The following is a 16,959-nucleotide window of genomic DNA, read 5'->3' on the forward strand; positions in this document are numbered from 1 at the left end:
TCTCCATTTCTAAACCTTTTTTAGATTCTTTTGTCACATTGTAAACAATGGAGAGGCTTTTCCATCTTGTTCTGCCCATTCCTTACTAGTTTTAAACTGTTTCTTTGTTACTTCTATTTGTGGTAATTTCTGTCCTGTTTTAAGCTGCTCTTGGTTATTTGTAATCTTCTTTAGGCTATTTCTAACCTATTGATGCCCACTTGTTTCTCTTTTGAAGCCATTCTGGCTGTTTCCAAGCCCTTTTGGTCCATTTCTTGTCATGTGTTGTCCCCCCCAATACGGCATCTGCTTTTCCCCACCACGCCAATTTGTCTTCCCCCCCGCCACTCCCCCCTGTTCTTCTATCCCGTATCCCACTCTTCACCCCTTTCTCATCATCTATCTCTTTTAACCGCCATTATTCCCACACCCCCACCCCCCTTCTCTACCATCTGTCCCCCCTAACAGCCATTCTCCCCCCCCTTCCCCACTATCTCTCCCATTTAAACCCCTTTCCTCCGTCATCACAACAGTCTTCCCGCCCACCAAAGCCCGAACTAACCTTCGTCCAGCAAGTCTCGATCTTTACCGCGCCGAGCTAAACCCTGCTGAGCTCCGTAACCGTGCACGTACAGAAAACAAAGCTGCGTTCCAGCCCTCACTGCTGTCTGCTCCTTCCCGGGCACTGCCATCGCTCCCTCACAGAAAAGGACACCGCTGATTGGCCACCGGTCTCTAGGCGGGAAAACAGTCCCTCAGCCGTGCGGCCCGGGATTGGACGGCGCTGACCCTCCGCCCCGCCCCCCCGGGTGGCTTCAGCTCTGCTCGGCTCACTTCGGGTTAGCATAGCCTGCGTTAGTTTACCACGGCTGTGTGGTTTGGCCTAGCCTGGGGAAGCATAGCATAGCCTCCATCCAGCGTGAGATTAAGATGAGTGAGATTAGACCTGGGTGAGATTGACTGGGGGGAGACTGACCCTAGTCAGATTTGTCCTGGGTCAGATTTGTCCCTGGTCAGATTACCCCAGGGGTCAGATTAGCTCGAGTCAGATTAGTCCGGGTCAGATTAGCCCAGGTCGGATTATCCCGGGTCAGATTAGCTTGGGTGACCCGGTTTGGATCATCCCGGGTCATTTAGCTCAGATAAGAGACAGGTGAGATTAGACGGGTGAGATTATCCTAGCCTCCTTAACTTAGTTTAGTCTGAGTTACCTCGAGTTAGTCTTGGTTAACCTGGATTAGCCTATCCTCAGTTAGCCTGGGTTAGATGAGCCTGGATTAGATGGGGTTAGCCTACCCTATCATAGGGCGGGGTATATGGGAGGACAATACTGGGGTTTTGGGGATATGGAGTCCCTACATGGGGGTCTGTGGGGGGATTTGGGGGTCTGGAGTCCCTGCATGGGGGTCTATGGGTGTATTTGGGGGTCTGGAGTCCCTACATGGGGGTCTGGGGGGATTTGGGGGTCTGAAGTCCCAGTATGGGGGTCTGTGGGGGGATTTGGAGTCCCTGTATGGGGGTCTATGGAGGGATTTGGGGGTCTGGAGTCTCTCCGTGGTGTTTTGTAGGGGTGTGGAGACCCCTTATGGGGTGTATGGGGGAATACGGGGGGATATGGGGTTCTGGAGTCCCTAGATGACGTGTGGGGCAATAGGGGGGGGATACGGGGTTCTGTGGGGCTTTATGAGGGGTATCTGGAGTTCTGCATTCCCATTATGGGGTTCTGTGGGGGCCCTGCGAGCCCCGAGAGGAGGGAACGGGACGGGAACGGAGCTTCCGGCCGCGCCGCGCTCGTCAGGGCCATCTTGGAACAAAAAATGGCGGCAGCGCAGGCGCGGTGCGGCCGTTACCACGGCAACGCGGACGCCATGAGGGGTGAGGTGCCGTACTCAGGCTAGCACCTCACCAAGATGGCCGCCCCGTAGTGCCGTACGTCAAAATGGCGTCTCACTAATTTGGCCTGTCCCGGCGCCCGTACTCAAGATGGCGCCTATCAAGTGGCATCAGTGCACCCCCCCCCCGTGCCCGCCCCTGTCTCCCCTCTCCCCATGGCGGCGCAGAGCCGCGCTCCCCCCCAGCCGCCTCCCTCCCCTCTCCTCACGGCTCCTGCTCCCGCACCTCTCTCTGCACCTCCTCCATGGCCGCCCTATGGCGGCGGGCGGGGCGGGGAGGGGCGGGAGGGGGCAGGAGGAGGAAGGGAACCGAGTGGTTCCGGGAGGAGCCGACACCTCCCATTGCCCCCCCCGCCGGGCACGGCTCAGCCCGGATCGGCACGGCACGGCTCGGCTCGGCCCAGGGTAGAACCGGGGCACCGAGGGGGTCTGGGGCAGGCCGGCAGCCGGAGGGGGGCAGTCGCGGGGGGGCGGCGCTGCTGTCCCGGCCTGCAGCGGGGACCGTGTCCCCCTTCCCATCCCTCCTGCCGGAGGCACTCGTGTTCCCCGCGGCCGCTCCGGGTCACGGTCTCCACGGCAACAGCTGCTGCCGCCGCTCCGGGTCACGGTCTCCACGGCAACAGCTGCTGCCGCCGCTCCGGGTCACGGTCTCCACGGCAACAGCTGCTGCCGCCGCTGCTGCACGGACTCGGCATCCACCTCCTGCACGGCGCCACCACCGTGGTCTTTGGGGTACGGACAAACGGGGGGGGGGGGAGAGACACTGGGGGTGCTGCGACCCATGGAGAGCCGCAGAAACAGTTTGCCAGGGCTTCCCCAAGGTGCTCGATTGTTTTGTTCTGTGTGCAGGATGTTTCTCATCACACCCCAAAGCTTTTCCAGGAGTCAAACGCATCGGTTTCCCTCTCTTCCCCCAAGAAAGGGGAAGTTTGTGGCCGGTTGCAATGATAGCACCTGGAGTGGTGCTGCCCTGAAACAGGATGAAATGGCTGCATCCTTCCGGGAGGCTGCCTCCGAAAGCAGAATTGCCCTGTGAGCTGGAGAGGTGCCCCTGCAGTGAGGGCCCGTGCCCAGGGAGGCATGGGGAGCTGGGGACTTGGCACTTTCCTGCCTATCATAGAGGACTGTGATGTACGATGGTAATGAATGCATCTTTATTTATAGATATGATACTATGAAATAGCTTTATTATCCCTTGCTAAAAATGCTTCCTTTTTTGCTTTCTTAGCAGTCAGTGCAAAAATTCAAGTTAATATCATAATATCATGGTAAAAGCTGCAAGCTCTGAAGTGGTACAGGCTGGCAGGAAGCTCCCAGTGTATGGTTTGGTGTGAGCAGCACCGATGTATTAGGTTTGGCATAGTAGTACATGGGTTTTTTTTCTTGTTTTTAGTGGCCATCTATGCCATCTATGCATCTATGCTTAACTTGTTAACAATTTATGTTCATATGTACGAGGAGGAGGAACATAAAGATGATGTAAGGATAGACAGGTTTGTAAAACCAGCCATTTCTTCAAGGGACGGCTGCTGCAGCAATACCCTGCTTGCACGATGCCCTATATGAGTGTCTGTTTTGAGCGAGTTTTACACGTGACCTGCACCCTGATCATGCGTTCTTTTTAGGCTGCACACCCGCCTATCAGCCTCATCAGCGTTGATGCTGTGGACCCACATCAGTGGTTTCTTGAGCTTTGAGAAAAACCCAGTTCTTGTTCTTAGATAAATACAAGAACCCTTCTGTTTCAGAGCAGCGTGCAGCCATGTGCACACTGTGTGTGCCAGAACAGACCCTTTCAAGAGCTCCAGAAGACTTTTTTAGCCTCTTTCTTTCATCTGCAAGACCAAAAAGGAAAGAGAGGTTTCTGCAACTGGGAAGCAGGAGAAGAGAGCGGAGGTATGTCTGGTAATCGTAGCACATGCTTCTCTGACCTTGCCGAGAGAGGAAATCCATTTACTCTCTGCTTTCATCGATTGGTCTGTAATTTGCCTGTAGTTATCCTCCCCATTTCTACATTTTACAGAATCATGGAATGGTTCATGTTGGAAGGGACCTTAAAGCTCATCCAGCTCCAACCCCTGCCACAGGCAGGCAGGGACACCTCACACTAGAGCAGGTTGCTCCAAGCCCCTGTGTCCAACCTGGACTTGAACACTGCCAGGGATGGGGCAGCCACAGCTTCTCTGTGCACCCTGTGCCAGCGCCTCAGCACCCTCACGGGGAACAGCTTCTGCCTAAGAGCTCAGCTCAGTTTCCCCTCGGGCAGGTTCAAGCCATTCCCCTTGGCCTGTCCCTACAGGCCCTTGTCCCAAGCCCCTCTCCAGGTTTCCTGCAGCCCCTTTAGGCACTGGAGCTGCTCTCAGGTCTCCCCTTCAGGAGCCTTCTCTTGTCCAGGCTGCCCCAGCCCAGCTCTCTCAGCCTGGCTCCAGAGCATAGCTGCTCCAGCCCTCGCAGCAGCTCCATGGTTTCCTCTGGCTCGCTTGAGCAGCTCCACGTCCCTCTTGAGCTGGGGCTGAAGATGTGGATGCAGGACTTTGTTTCCTCTTACATTGGCATAATGCAGAGTGACACTTTAACAGCTGGACAGATGTAGATTCTCCTACCTGGGGCCAGTAAATGAGAGCAAAACCACATCCTCTGCTTGAACAAGGAAGAAATTATTTTGTTCACCTTGTTTACGTGCTTAATTCAAGAAGTTTTTTCCCTTCCAGTCAATTACATTCACGTAATTGAAAACATTGTCCCAGGAAATCTCAGCTTGGTTTGCTTTCCTGCTCGGAGACCATTGCGCTGCTTTTTGCTTAAACAGCAATTGCTTTGCTTGCAGGCTGTTTTGCAGCAGCTCTATGGCTATGGGGAATTACCAGTGTTTTTCTAATCATCCTGTTGGATGTTGTGACAATGCAGGTCCCCGGTTTCCTCTTGACATTTGGGTACTGCCAGCAGAGTTTGCAGCCCTTGGTGTTGTCTTTGTTGAATTAGGACCTGCACTGCTGAGGAGAAGGCAAGGCCTGGAGGGAGGGAGGGAGAACCAGGAACAGGTCAGCCCCAGTATTTTTCTGTAATGAGGGTGGTAAAGCACTGGCAGAGGTTGGCCAGAGAGGTGGTGGATGCCCCATCCCTGGGGACATTCAAGGCCAGGCTGGATGTGGTTCTGAGCACCCTGATGGAGTTGAAGATGTCCCTGCTCATGGCAGGGGAGGTTAGACCAGATGACCTTTAAAGGTTCCTTCCAACCAAAACCATCCTGTGCTCATATGATTAGAACCCCAGGGAATGCAGGCATTTCCCTACAGCTGCTGAGGGTCTCTTTAGAAGCCCAAGGCCACAGTTACCCTTCTTTCTTAGGGAAGGGCTTCCCGTCCTCACGCTCTTTGGTGTGTCTGGTGGCATTGTGCCCATGCCGAAGCTTGTCTTTGGCACCTTGAGCTAAAGTGCTTCACTGACATGAGGTTAAATTCATCTGGAGGAGCCTGTTTTAATGCAGCCAGGGAGGGGAAACTGGCTTATTATTTGCAGTACTGAGCTCTGTTCAGCAGGTGGGTCACGGTAAATGTTTGCTGCCACAAGTACCAGTACCAGTGCGAGTAACACCCAGCTCTGGGCAAATGCACCTTGATTTCAACCTATTTGAACTGGTCACTTACCAGCATAGCAAGTATCACATCCTGCAGGCAAAGCTGCTCAGGTGCAGCTGATGGATCCCTGAGCCCAGCAGGAGGCCTGAGGCTGCTTTTCCATTTACCTCTAAGAGCAATGACATTGGAACCACGGCAGGACGTAGAGCTTTCGTGTGCATAACCCCAAATGTATCTGCCTTTCCTAGCCTGCCAGGCAGGCAGCGTTAGTGCCGCTTTCTAGCTCACTAAAGGGTATTATCTGCTCAACATTTTCCAGTGACAAGACTTCACCTGTACCGTAGCTGATGGTGGGCTCACAGACCAGAACACACACAGCCTATTGCACAGATCGGCTTTCCTGGCAGCCCCGGGCAGCACTTGCAGGGACAGAGGTGTGTACTTAGCCCCTGATTCCAAGAAGATGCCGTAACATGGCTGTTTCTAACTCATTTATGCCCACTTCTAAACTGTTTTATTTGCTATTTCTAAATTCTTTCTGCCATTTCTAACCCGTGTTTGGTCACTTCTAACCCTTTTAAAGCCATTTCTTAAAATTTCCCTCTTTTTTTGGCCCTTTTCTCACTCTGTTTAAGCCACTTTTTTATTTCTCTAACCCATTTTTTCCCATTTGTCAGCAGCTTTAAGCCTTTTTTGACGATTTCTAACACAATTGTGGCCACTTCTAACTAGATTTAAACCCATTTTTAGCCATTTGCAACCCTTATATGTCCAATTCTAACCTGGTTTAAGCCATTTTGTCCATTTCTAAACTATTTTTTCTTCTAACCATTTTTTTTTGCCACTTCAAACACATTTTTGCCCATTTCTGAGCCTGGTTTAAGCCATTTTTCCCCATTTCTACCCTATTTTAAGCCATTTTAGTCTATTTCAAAACAATTCATGGCCATTTCTATCCCAGTTTTGCCCATTTCTTACCAGTTTTAAGCCGTTTTTGGCAATTTCTAACCCATCTTTCCCATTTCTAACCCCTTTAAAGCTTTTTTGGGGGCTATTTCTGACCTGTCTGTGGCTGTTTCTGTCCCATATTTATCCACATCTTCCGCATTGTAGGCCATTTTTGCCCACTTCTAACCCATTTTTACCCATTTCTTGATTGTTTTAATCCATTTTGGGCCACTTGTGTTCCACTTTGGACCATTTGTAAGGTGTTTTGAACCATTTTTTTCATTTTCTAACCCATGTTTGCCCATTTCTTATCTCATTTTAGGTATGGGACGCCTAAAAATAGTTACTGAAAGAGACTAAAAGACAAGGACAGCTGGAAAAAACATGAATGAAAAAGGAAATAAAATGTGTAAAGAAAATAAAAAGCAAAAGAGAAGAATGTGATTATAAATCCCCACAAAGCAAACACAAAGCAATAAAAGTCTGAAAGAATCTCGAATAGAAGTTCCTTAAGCAACTTTGCCCCAGCCCCAATATTGCAAACTGTCCCCACTCAGCAGCTGGGGTCCCCGGAGGCTGTCAACGGGGAGGGGAGCCGCCGTTGCTCTAAGGCCGTTGCTTCTGCAGCGTGTGCTGCCACCTCGTGTCCAAGCGTCGGTACTGCAGGTGCTGGAGGTGGGGGGGCACGGCGTAGCTCGGGGCACTGCTCGCTGCTGCCATCCTGTGTCCAAAGCTCGGTACTGCAGGTGCCGGAGATGCGGGAGGGGAAGCAAAGGGGTGGCTCAGAGCAAAGGGAGGTGCTGCCCTCCTGTGGCCAAAAGTACGAACTGCACCCCAAGAGGCCGGAGCCGCCCGAAGGGAACCGAGCGGAGCCGAAGCCGCCTGAGGGGGACGGAGCCGCCCGGAGGGACCGGAGTGGCTTCCATGGGGTCCCAGGGGAGCCGACAGCTGCCATTGCCCCCCCCGTTTGCCTCCGCCGAGTCCCGTTACCCCCATGATTCGCCTCGGCTCGGTACGGTACGGTCCGGACCCGGTTCGGCGGCACAAGCCGCACCCCGACTGGCTGAGACGCCTGTCAGTCACTCTTACTCCCGCCCCGCTTCCGTTCGGCTTCTACACTGGCCCCCCCACTCCTCTGATTGGCTGCGGCGCTTGTCAGTCACGCCTAGTCCCGCCCGGCTCCGGCGGCGCCGGATCACTGCTCTGATTGGCTGCGGCGGTTGTCAATCACGCTTAGTCCCGCCCGGCGCCGACGGCGCCCCCCCACTCCTCTGATTGGCTGCGGCGGTTGTCAATCACGCTTAGTCCCGCCCGGCGCCGACGGCGCCCCCCCACGCCTCTGATTGGCTGCGGCGGTTGTCAATCACGCTTAGCCCCCCCCCCCCTCCGGCTCCGCCCCCACTCCTCTGATTGGCTGAGGCGCACGTGACCCGCTCCTAGCCACGCCCCTCTCCGGCTCCGCCCCCCACTCCTCTGATTGGCTGATGCGCACGTGACCCGCTCCTAGCCACGCCCCTCTCCGGCTCCGCCCCCCACTCCTCTGATTGGCTGATGCGCACGTGACCCGCTCCTAGCCACGCCCCTCTCCGGCTCCGCCCCCCCTCCTCTGATTGGCTGATGAGTACGTCACCCGCTCGTAGCCACGCCCCTCGCCGGCTCCGCCCCCCCACTCTTCTGATTGGCTGATGAGCACGTCACCCGCTCCTAGCCACGCCCCTCTCCGACACCGCCCCCCCACTCCTCTGATTGGCTGAGGCGAAGCCGAACCCTCCCGAAGCGGCGGAACCGGCCGAAGAGAACCGAGCGGAGCCGAAGCCGCCTGAGGGGGACGGAGCCGCCCGAAGGGAACCGAGCGGAGCCGAAGCCGCCTGAGGGGGACGGAGCCGCCCGGAGGGACCGGAGTGGCTTCCATGGGGTCCCAGGGGAGCCGACAGCTGCCATTGCCCCCCCCGTTTGCCTCCGCCGAGTCCCGTTACCCCCATGATTCGCCTCGGTTCGGTACGGTACGGTCCGGGCCCGGTTCGGCGGCACAACCCGCACCCCGACTGGCTGAGACGCCTGTCAGTCACTCTTACTCCCGCCCCGCTTCCGTTCGGCTTCTACACTGGCCCCCCCACTCCTCTGATTGGCTGCGGCGCTTGTCAGTCACGCCTAGTCCCGCCCGGCTCCGGCGGCGCCGGATCACTGCTCTGATTGGCTGCGGCGGTTGTCAATCACGCTTAGTCCCGCCCGGCGCCGGCGGCGCCCCCCCACTCCTCTGATTGGCTGCGGCGGTTGTCAATCACGCTTAGTCCCGCCCGGCGCCCACGGCGCCCCCCCACGCCTCTGATTGGCTGCGGCGCTTGTCAATCACGCTTAGTCCCGCCCGGCGCCCACGGCGCCCCCCCACGCCTCTGATTGGCTGCGGCGCTTGTCAATCACGCTTAGTCCCGCCCGGCGCCCACGGCGCCCCCCCACGCCTCTGATTGGCTGCGGCGCTTGTCAATCACGCTTAGTCCCGCCCGGCGCCGACGGCGCCCCCCCACGCCTCTGATTGGCTGCGGCGCTTGTCAATCACGCTTAGTCCCGCCCGGCGCCGGCTCCGCCCCCCACTCCTCTGATTGGCTGATGCGCACGTGACCCGCTCCTAGCCACGCCCCTCTCTGGCTCCGCCCCCCCCTCTCCTCTGATTGGCTGATGAGTACGTCACCCGCTCGTAGCCACGCCCCTCGCCGGCTCCGCCCCCTCACTCTTCTGATTGGCTGATGAGCACGTCACCCGCTCCTAGCCACGCCCCTCTCCGACACCGCCCCCCCACTCCTCTGATTGGCTGAGGCGAAGCCGAACCCTCCCGAAGCGGCGGAACCGGCCGAAGAGAACCGAGCGGAGCCGAAGCCGCCTGAGGGGGACGGAGCCGCCCGAAGGGAACCGAGCGGAGCCGAAGCCGCCTGAGGGGGACGGAGCCGCCCGAAGGGAACCGAGCGGAGCCGAAGCCGCCTGAGGGGGACGGAGCCGCCCGAAGGGAACCGAGCGGAGCCGAAGCCGCCTGAGGGGGACGGAGCCGCCCGAAGGGAACCGAGCGCAGCCGAAGCCGCCTGAGGGGGACGGAGCCGCCCGGAGGGACCGGAGTGGCTTCCATGGGGTCCCAGGGGAGCCGACAGCTGCCATTGCCCCCCCCGTTTGCCTCCGCCGAGTCCCGTTACCCCCATGATTCGCCTCGGCTCGGTACGGTACGGTCCGGGCCCGGTTCGGCGGCACAACCCGCACCCCGACTGGCTGAGACGCCTGTCAGTCACTCTTAGTCCCGCCCCACTTCCGTTCGGCTTCTACACTGGCCCCCCCACTCCTCTGATTGGCTGCGGCGCTTGTCAGTCACGCCTAGTCCCGCCCGGCTCCGGCGGCGCCGGATCACTGCTCTGATTGGCTGCGGCTCCACCCGCGCAGCCGCTTTTCTTCACCGTGTGCAGTACCGAACTTTGGCCACATGATGGCAGCACCAGTCGTCTCTCGGCGCTGCACCTCCGCTTTCCCGACCCGGTTTGCCGCTGATTGCCGCCCGAAGGACACACGGTAGTACCGGACAGCGGCCCCCAGCCGCTTTCTCCCCCGTCGCCCCCCATTTCAATGCTGAATTTTCGACAGAGCGGCCCCCCCCTCCCGTCTTCACCGACACATGACGGCAGCAGCGAGCGGCTTCCGGAGCCGCTCCGCCCCCCCCACCTCCACCACCTGCAGTACCGCCGTTCGGACGCACGGTGGCAGCACACGCTCCCTTTTTCGGTGCCGCAGGGGAAACGGGCTCCGGAGCTGCTGCTCCGCGCCCGGCTTCAGTCCTCCGTGGAATGCTCCTCGGAGCGGTGCTTTTGGTTTTGCAAACGCCGCAGGCATCACCTGCACACACAGAGCTCCTGCCCTCGCTTGGCCACCTGAAATTCAGAGGGAGCTCTGCACACGGCCTCTCCGGTGCCCGATCTCTGGATCTCTCTCTAAGAGATGGGGCTGTTCTCTGGATAAAGCACGCCGGGGTTTGCTCTGTTGAAGAGCCCTTTTCTCCCTGGATCTCCTCCTGGGCTGCAGCCATCAGCCAAAACGGAAAGCACTGCTCATCCTACCTCTTTTACCCCAGGTGCTGCTTTGCCCCCAGATCATTGAGGGAGGAGTTGTGGCTGCTGCCTGGGGTATAAAGGCGCAGTGTTGCCAGGAGAGGCTCATTCAGCTCTCGGGCTTCAGCGGGTTGAGTTCTCTGTGCTGTGCTTTGTGTTTTGTAGCTTTGGAGTCTTGCGGCGTTTTGTGCTGTTGTGCTGGGATGTTTGCCGTAATGGAATCAGCTGAGTGCGGAGCATCAGGACCTCTCAAGGCTTCCCAGTGAGTGCATTAACAAGTGTCTCTGTACGGCTTTCTTTTCAGGGCTGTTATATTTATATTGTTATAATTTTATTATACTTGTCAGTCACAGCACACGGAGCGCGAGCGTCCAGCCCGGCTCCCACAGTTGGGGAGCCGCTACCGAAAGCTGGTGCTGGGCATCCCCTACACACGGAGGCACCCGGAGCGGTGCCACCAGTATGCCGAGCAAGCCTGGGTAGGGGATGGCCAGCGACAGCTTTTCCGGACAGATTTCAGCCGTCCATGCCTCAGTTTTCCTATCTATAAGCCAGGAACAACAGCAATTCTCCCCTGCTTCCCTGCGCTTCCCAGTTTGCCGGTTTTATTTATTCTCTTCTCTGTTCCTTTGAAAGGCAGCTCCCACCCGTAAGCACCAAAGAGTCCTCCTCAGCCTCGGGTCTGAGTCAGCTCCCCGGGCATGGGGCATTCTGTGCTGCAGGGAACAGAGCGTGCGGGCGACACGGGTCCTGCATGGACAGTAAGTAAAGGGCTCAAAGGAAAAGAGGGGGAAACAGAAAAGTCTAAAGCCATTTTTCAGGGTTCCAGCCCCTTCCCCAAATTGGTTGCTTCTTTTTGGCACTTCCCGCTGTTTCGAAGAGCTTTGATGATGCTGGGTTGTATGAGCCGATAGGCTCAGAGCCCCGCAGTCATGCTTTTGCTGGGCTGATGTTGTCAATTCTCCTTTGTTTTCCCTCAGCCTCGTTGCTGCTCTCGTCTGCGTGCGATCATCCAGGGTGAGACCAGGGGACATACTAGGAAGACTGCTTGGGATGCCTTCCGTCTTCTCCCTGCGTACCAGGAACTCTGTCATCTGACGGTGAGTAATACCAGTGTGCTTTTGTACACGGTATGCAGCCTGCCAAAGTGTTTTGCTTCCAAGTTACCATTGTGTATTACCCAAAAGCAACTGAGACATTTGGGGTTAGCTTTGTATATAGATACAGATGAGGCATCTGAAGCATGTCTGTCTGTAAAAAATACCTACATTTAGATCAGACTCAAATCTCTCTGGAGAAGATGTTGTTCCTTATGGTCCTGCTGAAGTCTGTTTGGAAGAGATACCAAGCAATAGTGGCTCTGTCTAAATAACAAGTATTATTAGTTTGGGCCTGTTTTATTGGCTGGAAAGGCTTCTGAAGAAGCACACCAGCGTACTGGGAATATAATGGGAGGTGTAAAGGGCTTTGTTAACCTTTACTGGGACTTGAATGCTTGTGGTGGAAGGAAAATTTGGCAGGCATAGGTGTTAGTTTGTATAAGGGAAGCCTTAGGTTGGGTGGTGTCAGTGTCGGTTTGGGTCTTACAGGGGTCAGGTTGGATACTGCTGGTGGCCCTTTGGGAGCCATTGGTGTTAGGATGGATAGTACAGAGTGGGTGAGGTTGGAAGGGATTTCCTGCTGTTTACTCCAAGCCCTTGCTCAGCCTCTGGTGCCTTGTCCTCTCTGAACATCTCCAAGATCTCTACAAGTTCTTTGGGCAACGTGTTCTGGTGATTGGTTTGTTTGAGAGTAAACCTTTTCTCTTAATGTTTAAATGAACTTTCCTGCCCTGTGTTTCGTTTCCTGCCCATTGCCTCTGTCTGTGGTTTTGGTTGTGTTGTGACACGGGGAACAGCTCCATGGGGTGCTACAAAATGTCATCAGACAGCCTGGGTGACCTTTGAAGGTACCACCTTTTCCATTGGCAGTGAGATAAGAACCTGGTTTGGGTTTTTGCCTTCCCCTACATGTGTTTGCCTTCCCCCTGATGTGTTTGGAAAATAAAGCTAGGACTGCTGGCTTTTGTGTTGCAAGGAGGGGAACAGGTAGGCAGAAGTATTTGTAGAATATAATGCATCCCATTTTTATTTTATGTAGATGAGGTGCCAACCAGCAATTAATAATGTGGGAAGTTAACCAGATTTGAAGAAACATGAAAGAGGGTTTATGAGTGAATCAGAACTGAGCAGATGACCTGCTTTGATTGAGCTCTATGCACTTGCTGGAATGTTTTTCTTTTTTTGGGGTTTTTTTTTTTTTTGGTCAGTTGAGGGAGTCAGTGCTGACATGCTGTAGAGAAGTCAATTGGTGAATCTGGGTGAAACTGGCTCAGTTTAATTTGTATACACAGCCCCACAAACATAGGAATTTGTAATCCCTGTGATGGATTTGAAATGAAAATCTACTGCTGTGACATGTGAGGGTGAGCGGACATTGCAATTGCCAGACAGAACACCAGACTTTAACAGTAAAATTCGCTCATCTCATGCAGAAGTGGAGCAGCAGACTGGGTATTATGGTGCAGTTCAGGGCTCAAACTCAGAGAAGCTGTGCTTCAGCTCCTGTTTTCCTAGCATTTAACCATACGAAGAACCTATGGAGAAGCTTGGTTGCAACTTGTGGTCTGCTAGGGTAGTGAAGGAAGTAGGCTGTGAGGGAGATCAGGTCTTTTAAGTTTTAGGTTGCTACTTCTTTGGGCACTTGGAGGACTAGTTTCAGTCTGTTACTGTTCTCTGCTGGTAACAAGGAGTAGCTGATGACTAAGACAGTCAAGGTAACCAGATGGTCCATTGGGCCGTTCCACCTTTCACTTGTACGTGACAGGACTGAGTGGCACAAGCAAGCAACCTATCCTGTCCTGTAAACTCCATTACTATTTATTCCCTTTTTTTCTCAACTTAAACCACATAAAAGCAGCTACTTTTCTTTCCGGGCATAGAAACAATGTTCTCCCTGTAATGAGCTGCTCCATGGTGTGTTCCTACCCATGGATATCATTAAAATAATAAACTCCAGATCATTAATTTGCTGCACACTGCTTGCTGTGTTAATGGCTGCTGCCTTTCCTTCCCGTCATCCTTGATGATACTGAGGGCAGGTGGCTGTTTCTGGGAGGAGCAGTCTGGTTTCCCATGGAGAAGCTGAATTGTTTCATCTCACTCTCCATCACTGGCAATGGCAAACAAGGCTCTTAGATAAATGCATATTGGTGCTTTTTTTCCTTCCTGTTGGAAAAGGTGGTACAGGCTATGTTTGTGTGTGTGTGTTCCAGTATCCAGGGGCTGGTTCATAGCCTGTTGAGCTGTGCTAGATAGTAAAATATGTTACCTCTTCTGAGAACTGATAAATATGCTTAAAAGTCTTCTGTGGAGGTATATGGATAAACTTGAAGTATCTCAGATATATGGTGCTAGATATGTTTGCTAAGGGTTTATATACACTTTGAATTGAGATATGAGTAGTGATCATCAGGGAAGAAATCTTTTCATTAACTTGATTAGGCCACAGATCCTTATACCCTGTCTTGACAGTTCTTGGACAACAACAGTCTTGCCTTAAATGGCATAGATCAAGGTCAGTCAGTAGAATATGAGATGTCTTATAAGTATCCTTACTCTATCCCCCAGTATCATGAATATTTAAAGAACTAATAACTATTTTCAGTGTATACGCAGGTAAGCTTTATCCAAGTAGACAGGTGCTCATTGTGAAGTACAGTTTTAGTCCCTTCTTTGTAATTCTTCTGTATATAGGTTGTGGTAATGGAGAGACAGAAGTGTTTGGCACTGCTGCCAGATTGTAACCAGACCTTACCTCTGCCTTTTTCTTCTCCTTGTAGCTCCTCCAGATGGACCTCCTTTCCAGCTGAACTCAATCACCACTGCACTGATTTCAGGCCTTGTCCACCTAGGAGTCACAAACGTTTTCTTTTTCGTATGTTCCTTAACTCTTCTGTGCAGAAAGTGGCATGACAGTTCAGTCTTGAGTGGCATCTGAAATGCAGGTTTCAGCTGAAACCGGTGATTTACTTGCACTTTTTCTGTGGGGCTGTCTTTCTTGTCCATGAAATATGATTCCATTAAAAAATGTTGACACAATGTTCCAGCTGTATCCAGCTTCTATACCAGCTGTTCTGTATTTTTATTTTGCTAGATTATGTTGTGTAGGTAAAGCAGCAGTGGTATTGGTAACATTCAGAAATGCTCATAAGTTCATACACACGTAGTAAGATAAGGATCTCGTCTATTTTGTCATGGCATTTTTCACATGTTTGCTTCTCAGAAGGACTTTGTTTTATTCTATCTTGGTTAAAAATAAAAACAAACCAAAACTTGCGACACGCTTAGAATAAGTGATTTTGTGTATTGTTCATTTGGAAGTGTTTTTAGATGTATCTTCCATTGGATTGTGATGATAACATGTGAAGGACATAATTTGGTTGCATGTCTTTAAGTCATATAGTTTAAGGCAAACTGCACTTGGTCCCAGGGAATGATGCTGCAGTTCTTGAGGTGGAAAAATCTTTTTCCAGCAAAATCGTTGTGTAAGAAGCAGTGAAAACTTTAACTAATGTTTACCATCAAGTTAATTATGCACAGATGCACAAGTGTCCCAGGCCAAGTGGAATTCTGACCTTTGGCCATCAGAATTGATGAATGGCTTTTGTGGCAAATGAGGAGTGCCAGCAGAAGGGATTCAGGGCCTTGTGTGACTCCTTGGGAGAAGGCTTGGTTTGGAAAAGAGGTCAGATGTGGACTTTGGGTTTCGTTTACCCACATCTATAATGGGGTCAAGAGTAGTTCCACATAGTTCAGTGTGTGGTTCATACTCTGTCCCATGAGGTGGGTCTTCTGTGGCCTAAGTCCAGTTTATTTAAGAACGTTTCATGTGCAGAGCAGTTCACAGCCTGAATTGGTTTAATCTGCAACATCTGGAAATAACTTTACCGAAGTCCCCTGACAGTGAAGACTAAGCCATTACAGAAGGTAAGTCCTTGTAGCCACTGAGAGCTGGCTAAACTTGCCCCTTGAGGTGGTAGAAAAACTGACAGTCCAGAAGGCATTTAGGCACAGGGGTAGAACAAATAAATTCTGTTTAAGGGCCTCTCACTCGGGCACAATCATATGATAAACCATTTAAACAGTTTCCAGTGTATGGTGCTGCGTGGCAGCCTTGGAGCCCAGACAAAGCCACCCTGAGCGCTCTGCAGTTGCTGAAGTAGGTGTGCTCTCCAGCTTCTTTGGAATTCCTGCTTCGGCTTTATAAATCCCTTGGTGATCCTTCTGAGAAAATGCCAGTGTCAGAGCAAATTATTATTACTACTGACATGATAATAAAAGGTGAAATCAGATGTTGCTTGGAAAATTGAATTCCTGCTATAAAATGATGCTGTCAGGGCTGTGCATTGCACAGTACCTGCATTTGCTCATTTAAAGTAGTATGTCATCTACTCTACAGCTGCTTTTCAGCTCCTCCCCTCTCCTCCCAGTAATTGGCAAATGATGGGATGTGGTTACATGGCCATTTACAGTACTTATTAGCATTTCATTTATAACATTATCATCCAAACCAGATTTAATTGCTGTCTGGGTGTAAACATTTCTATCTTGCAAATGGCAACTCCATTCACTTCTCTGCCACTGAGGAATACGGTATATTCTCAGAAGAGAAAACACAAATTTGTCACGGATGGCTGCATCCACTGTACCTGAAGAAGAAAGAGCTTAAAAGACACTGTGGCTCCTTGGGAGTATAGACAAGGATAACAGCATAAATTGCATTCAAATATTTGCAAATATGGTACAGTAATTTGGCATGGCTCCTTTGGTTTTTATCTCATAGGAGGGAAATGTTATAAATTTTCTGATTTAGTATCCTAAAGATCACAAAGTCTCGCTCTTAAAAGTGTTTGTGAGAGCATCCGCAGCCTTGCCACTGTACGATTGTTCCCAAAAGAGCATCTGTCTGTGCTTTGCCAAACCTGTGTTTAAATATAAGTGTTGATAGCTTGGCATTCATTTCTGTTGGAGAGTATTGCAGATGCTAAGCAGTGGTCTGGGAATTTTTCCTTGGTGTTTAGTCCCAAACTTCATTATATTTCTCCCCCTGTACTTACCTGGATGTATTTTTAGCTATCCACATTTAAATCCCCTTCAAGGGATGTATGAACCCCTTCAGGAGCTGCTGCTTTCCACAATATGGTGCTTTTTAAATTCCCACTGCGTATCTCTTCAATAACAGTCTGCCCCTGCCCTCAAATATCATTGACCATTTTCTTCCGAGCCCTCTTTGGAAACCAGCTCTCTCAAACCACAGATGCTGCTGTGCTGTGCTTGTGGGTCTGGTCCAGTAGGCACTGCAGCCATCAGAAATTCTCCATTTATTTTTTGACTGGGACCATAATGAAGAATAGGGAATAAAATAGTGGTTCATAACTGA

At 52.3% G+C, this 16,959-nt stretch overlaps 1 protein-coding gene and 1 long non-coding RNA gene across 16 annotated transcripts; both read left to right on the forward strand.

The window, feature by feature from the left end:
- Positions 1-469: 469 nt before the first annotated feature.
- LOC117436890 (translation initiation factor IF-2-like) lies at positions 470-6,781 on the forward strand. Of its 12 annotated transcripts, XR_004550220.1 has the most exons (5): positions 1,636-2,432; positions 2,513-2,603; positions 3,620-3,767; positions 5,769-5,883; positions 6,720-6,781. XR_004550220.1 is itself a non-coding variant. In XM_034068903.1 (4 exons), the coding sequence occupies exons 1-4, from the start codon at positions 2,117-2,119 to the stop codon at positions 4,934-4,936; spliced, it is 753 nt and encodes a 250-aa protein (XP_033924794.1). In that variant the 5' UTR covers positions 1,636-2,116; the 3' UTR covers positions 4,937-4,972. The 12 variants fall into 12 exon arrangements, 5 of the variants coding, with proteins under 5 accessions (XP_033924794.1, XP_033924793.1, XP_033924796.1 ...); XR_004550223.1 differs by lacking the exons at positions 1,636-2,432; positions 2,513-2,603 and adding an exon at positions 470-818; XR_004550224.1 differs by lacking the exons at positions 1,636-2,432; positions 2,513-2,603 and adding an exon at positions 471-818 and having other exon boundaries at positions 3,625-3,767.
- A 592-nt stretch (positions 6,782-7,373) lies between these two features.
- Positions 7,374-14,855, forward strand: LOC117436941 (uncharacterized). 4 transcript variants are annotated; one of them, XR_004550234.1, is made up of 5 exons: positions 7,374-7,409; positions 10,645-10,741; positions 11,116-11,240; positions 11,460-11,579; positions 14,360-14,855. It is a non-coding gene; the product is annotated as an uncharacterized lncRNA (long non-coding RNA). The 4 variants fall into 4 exon arrangements; XR_004550232.1 differs by lacking the exon at positions 7,374-7,409 and adding an exon at positions 9,760-9,946; XR_004550233.1 differs by lacking the exon at positions 7,374-7,409 and adding an exon at positions 10,010-10,502.
- The last annotated feature ends 2,104 nt before the right edge of the window (positions 14,856-16,959 follow it).

The sequence above is a fragment of the Melopsittacus undulatus genome, chromosome 13, assembly GCF_012275295.1.
Source record: "Melopsittacus undulatus isolate bMelUnd1 chromosome 13, bMelUnd1.mat.Z, whole genome shotgun sequence".
In the NCBI taxonomy this organism is placed as follows: domain Eukaryota; kingdom Metazoa; phylum Chordata; class Aves; order Psittaciformes; family Psittaculidae; genus Melopsittacus; species Melopsittacus undulatus.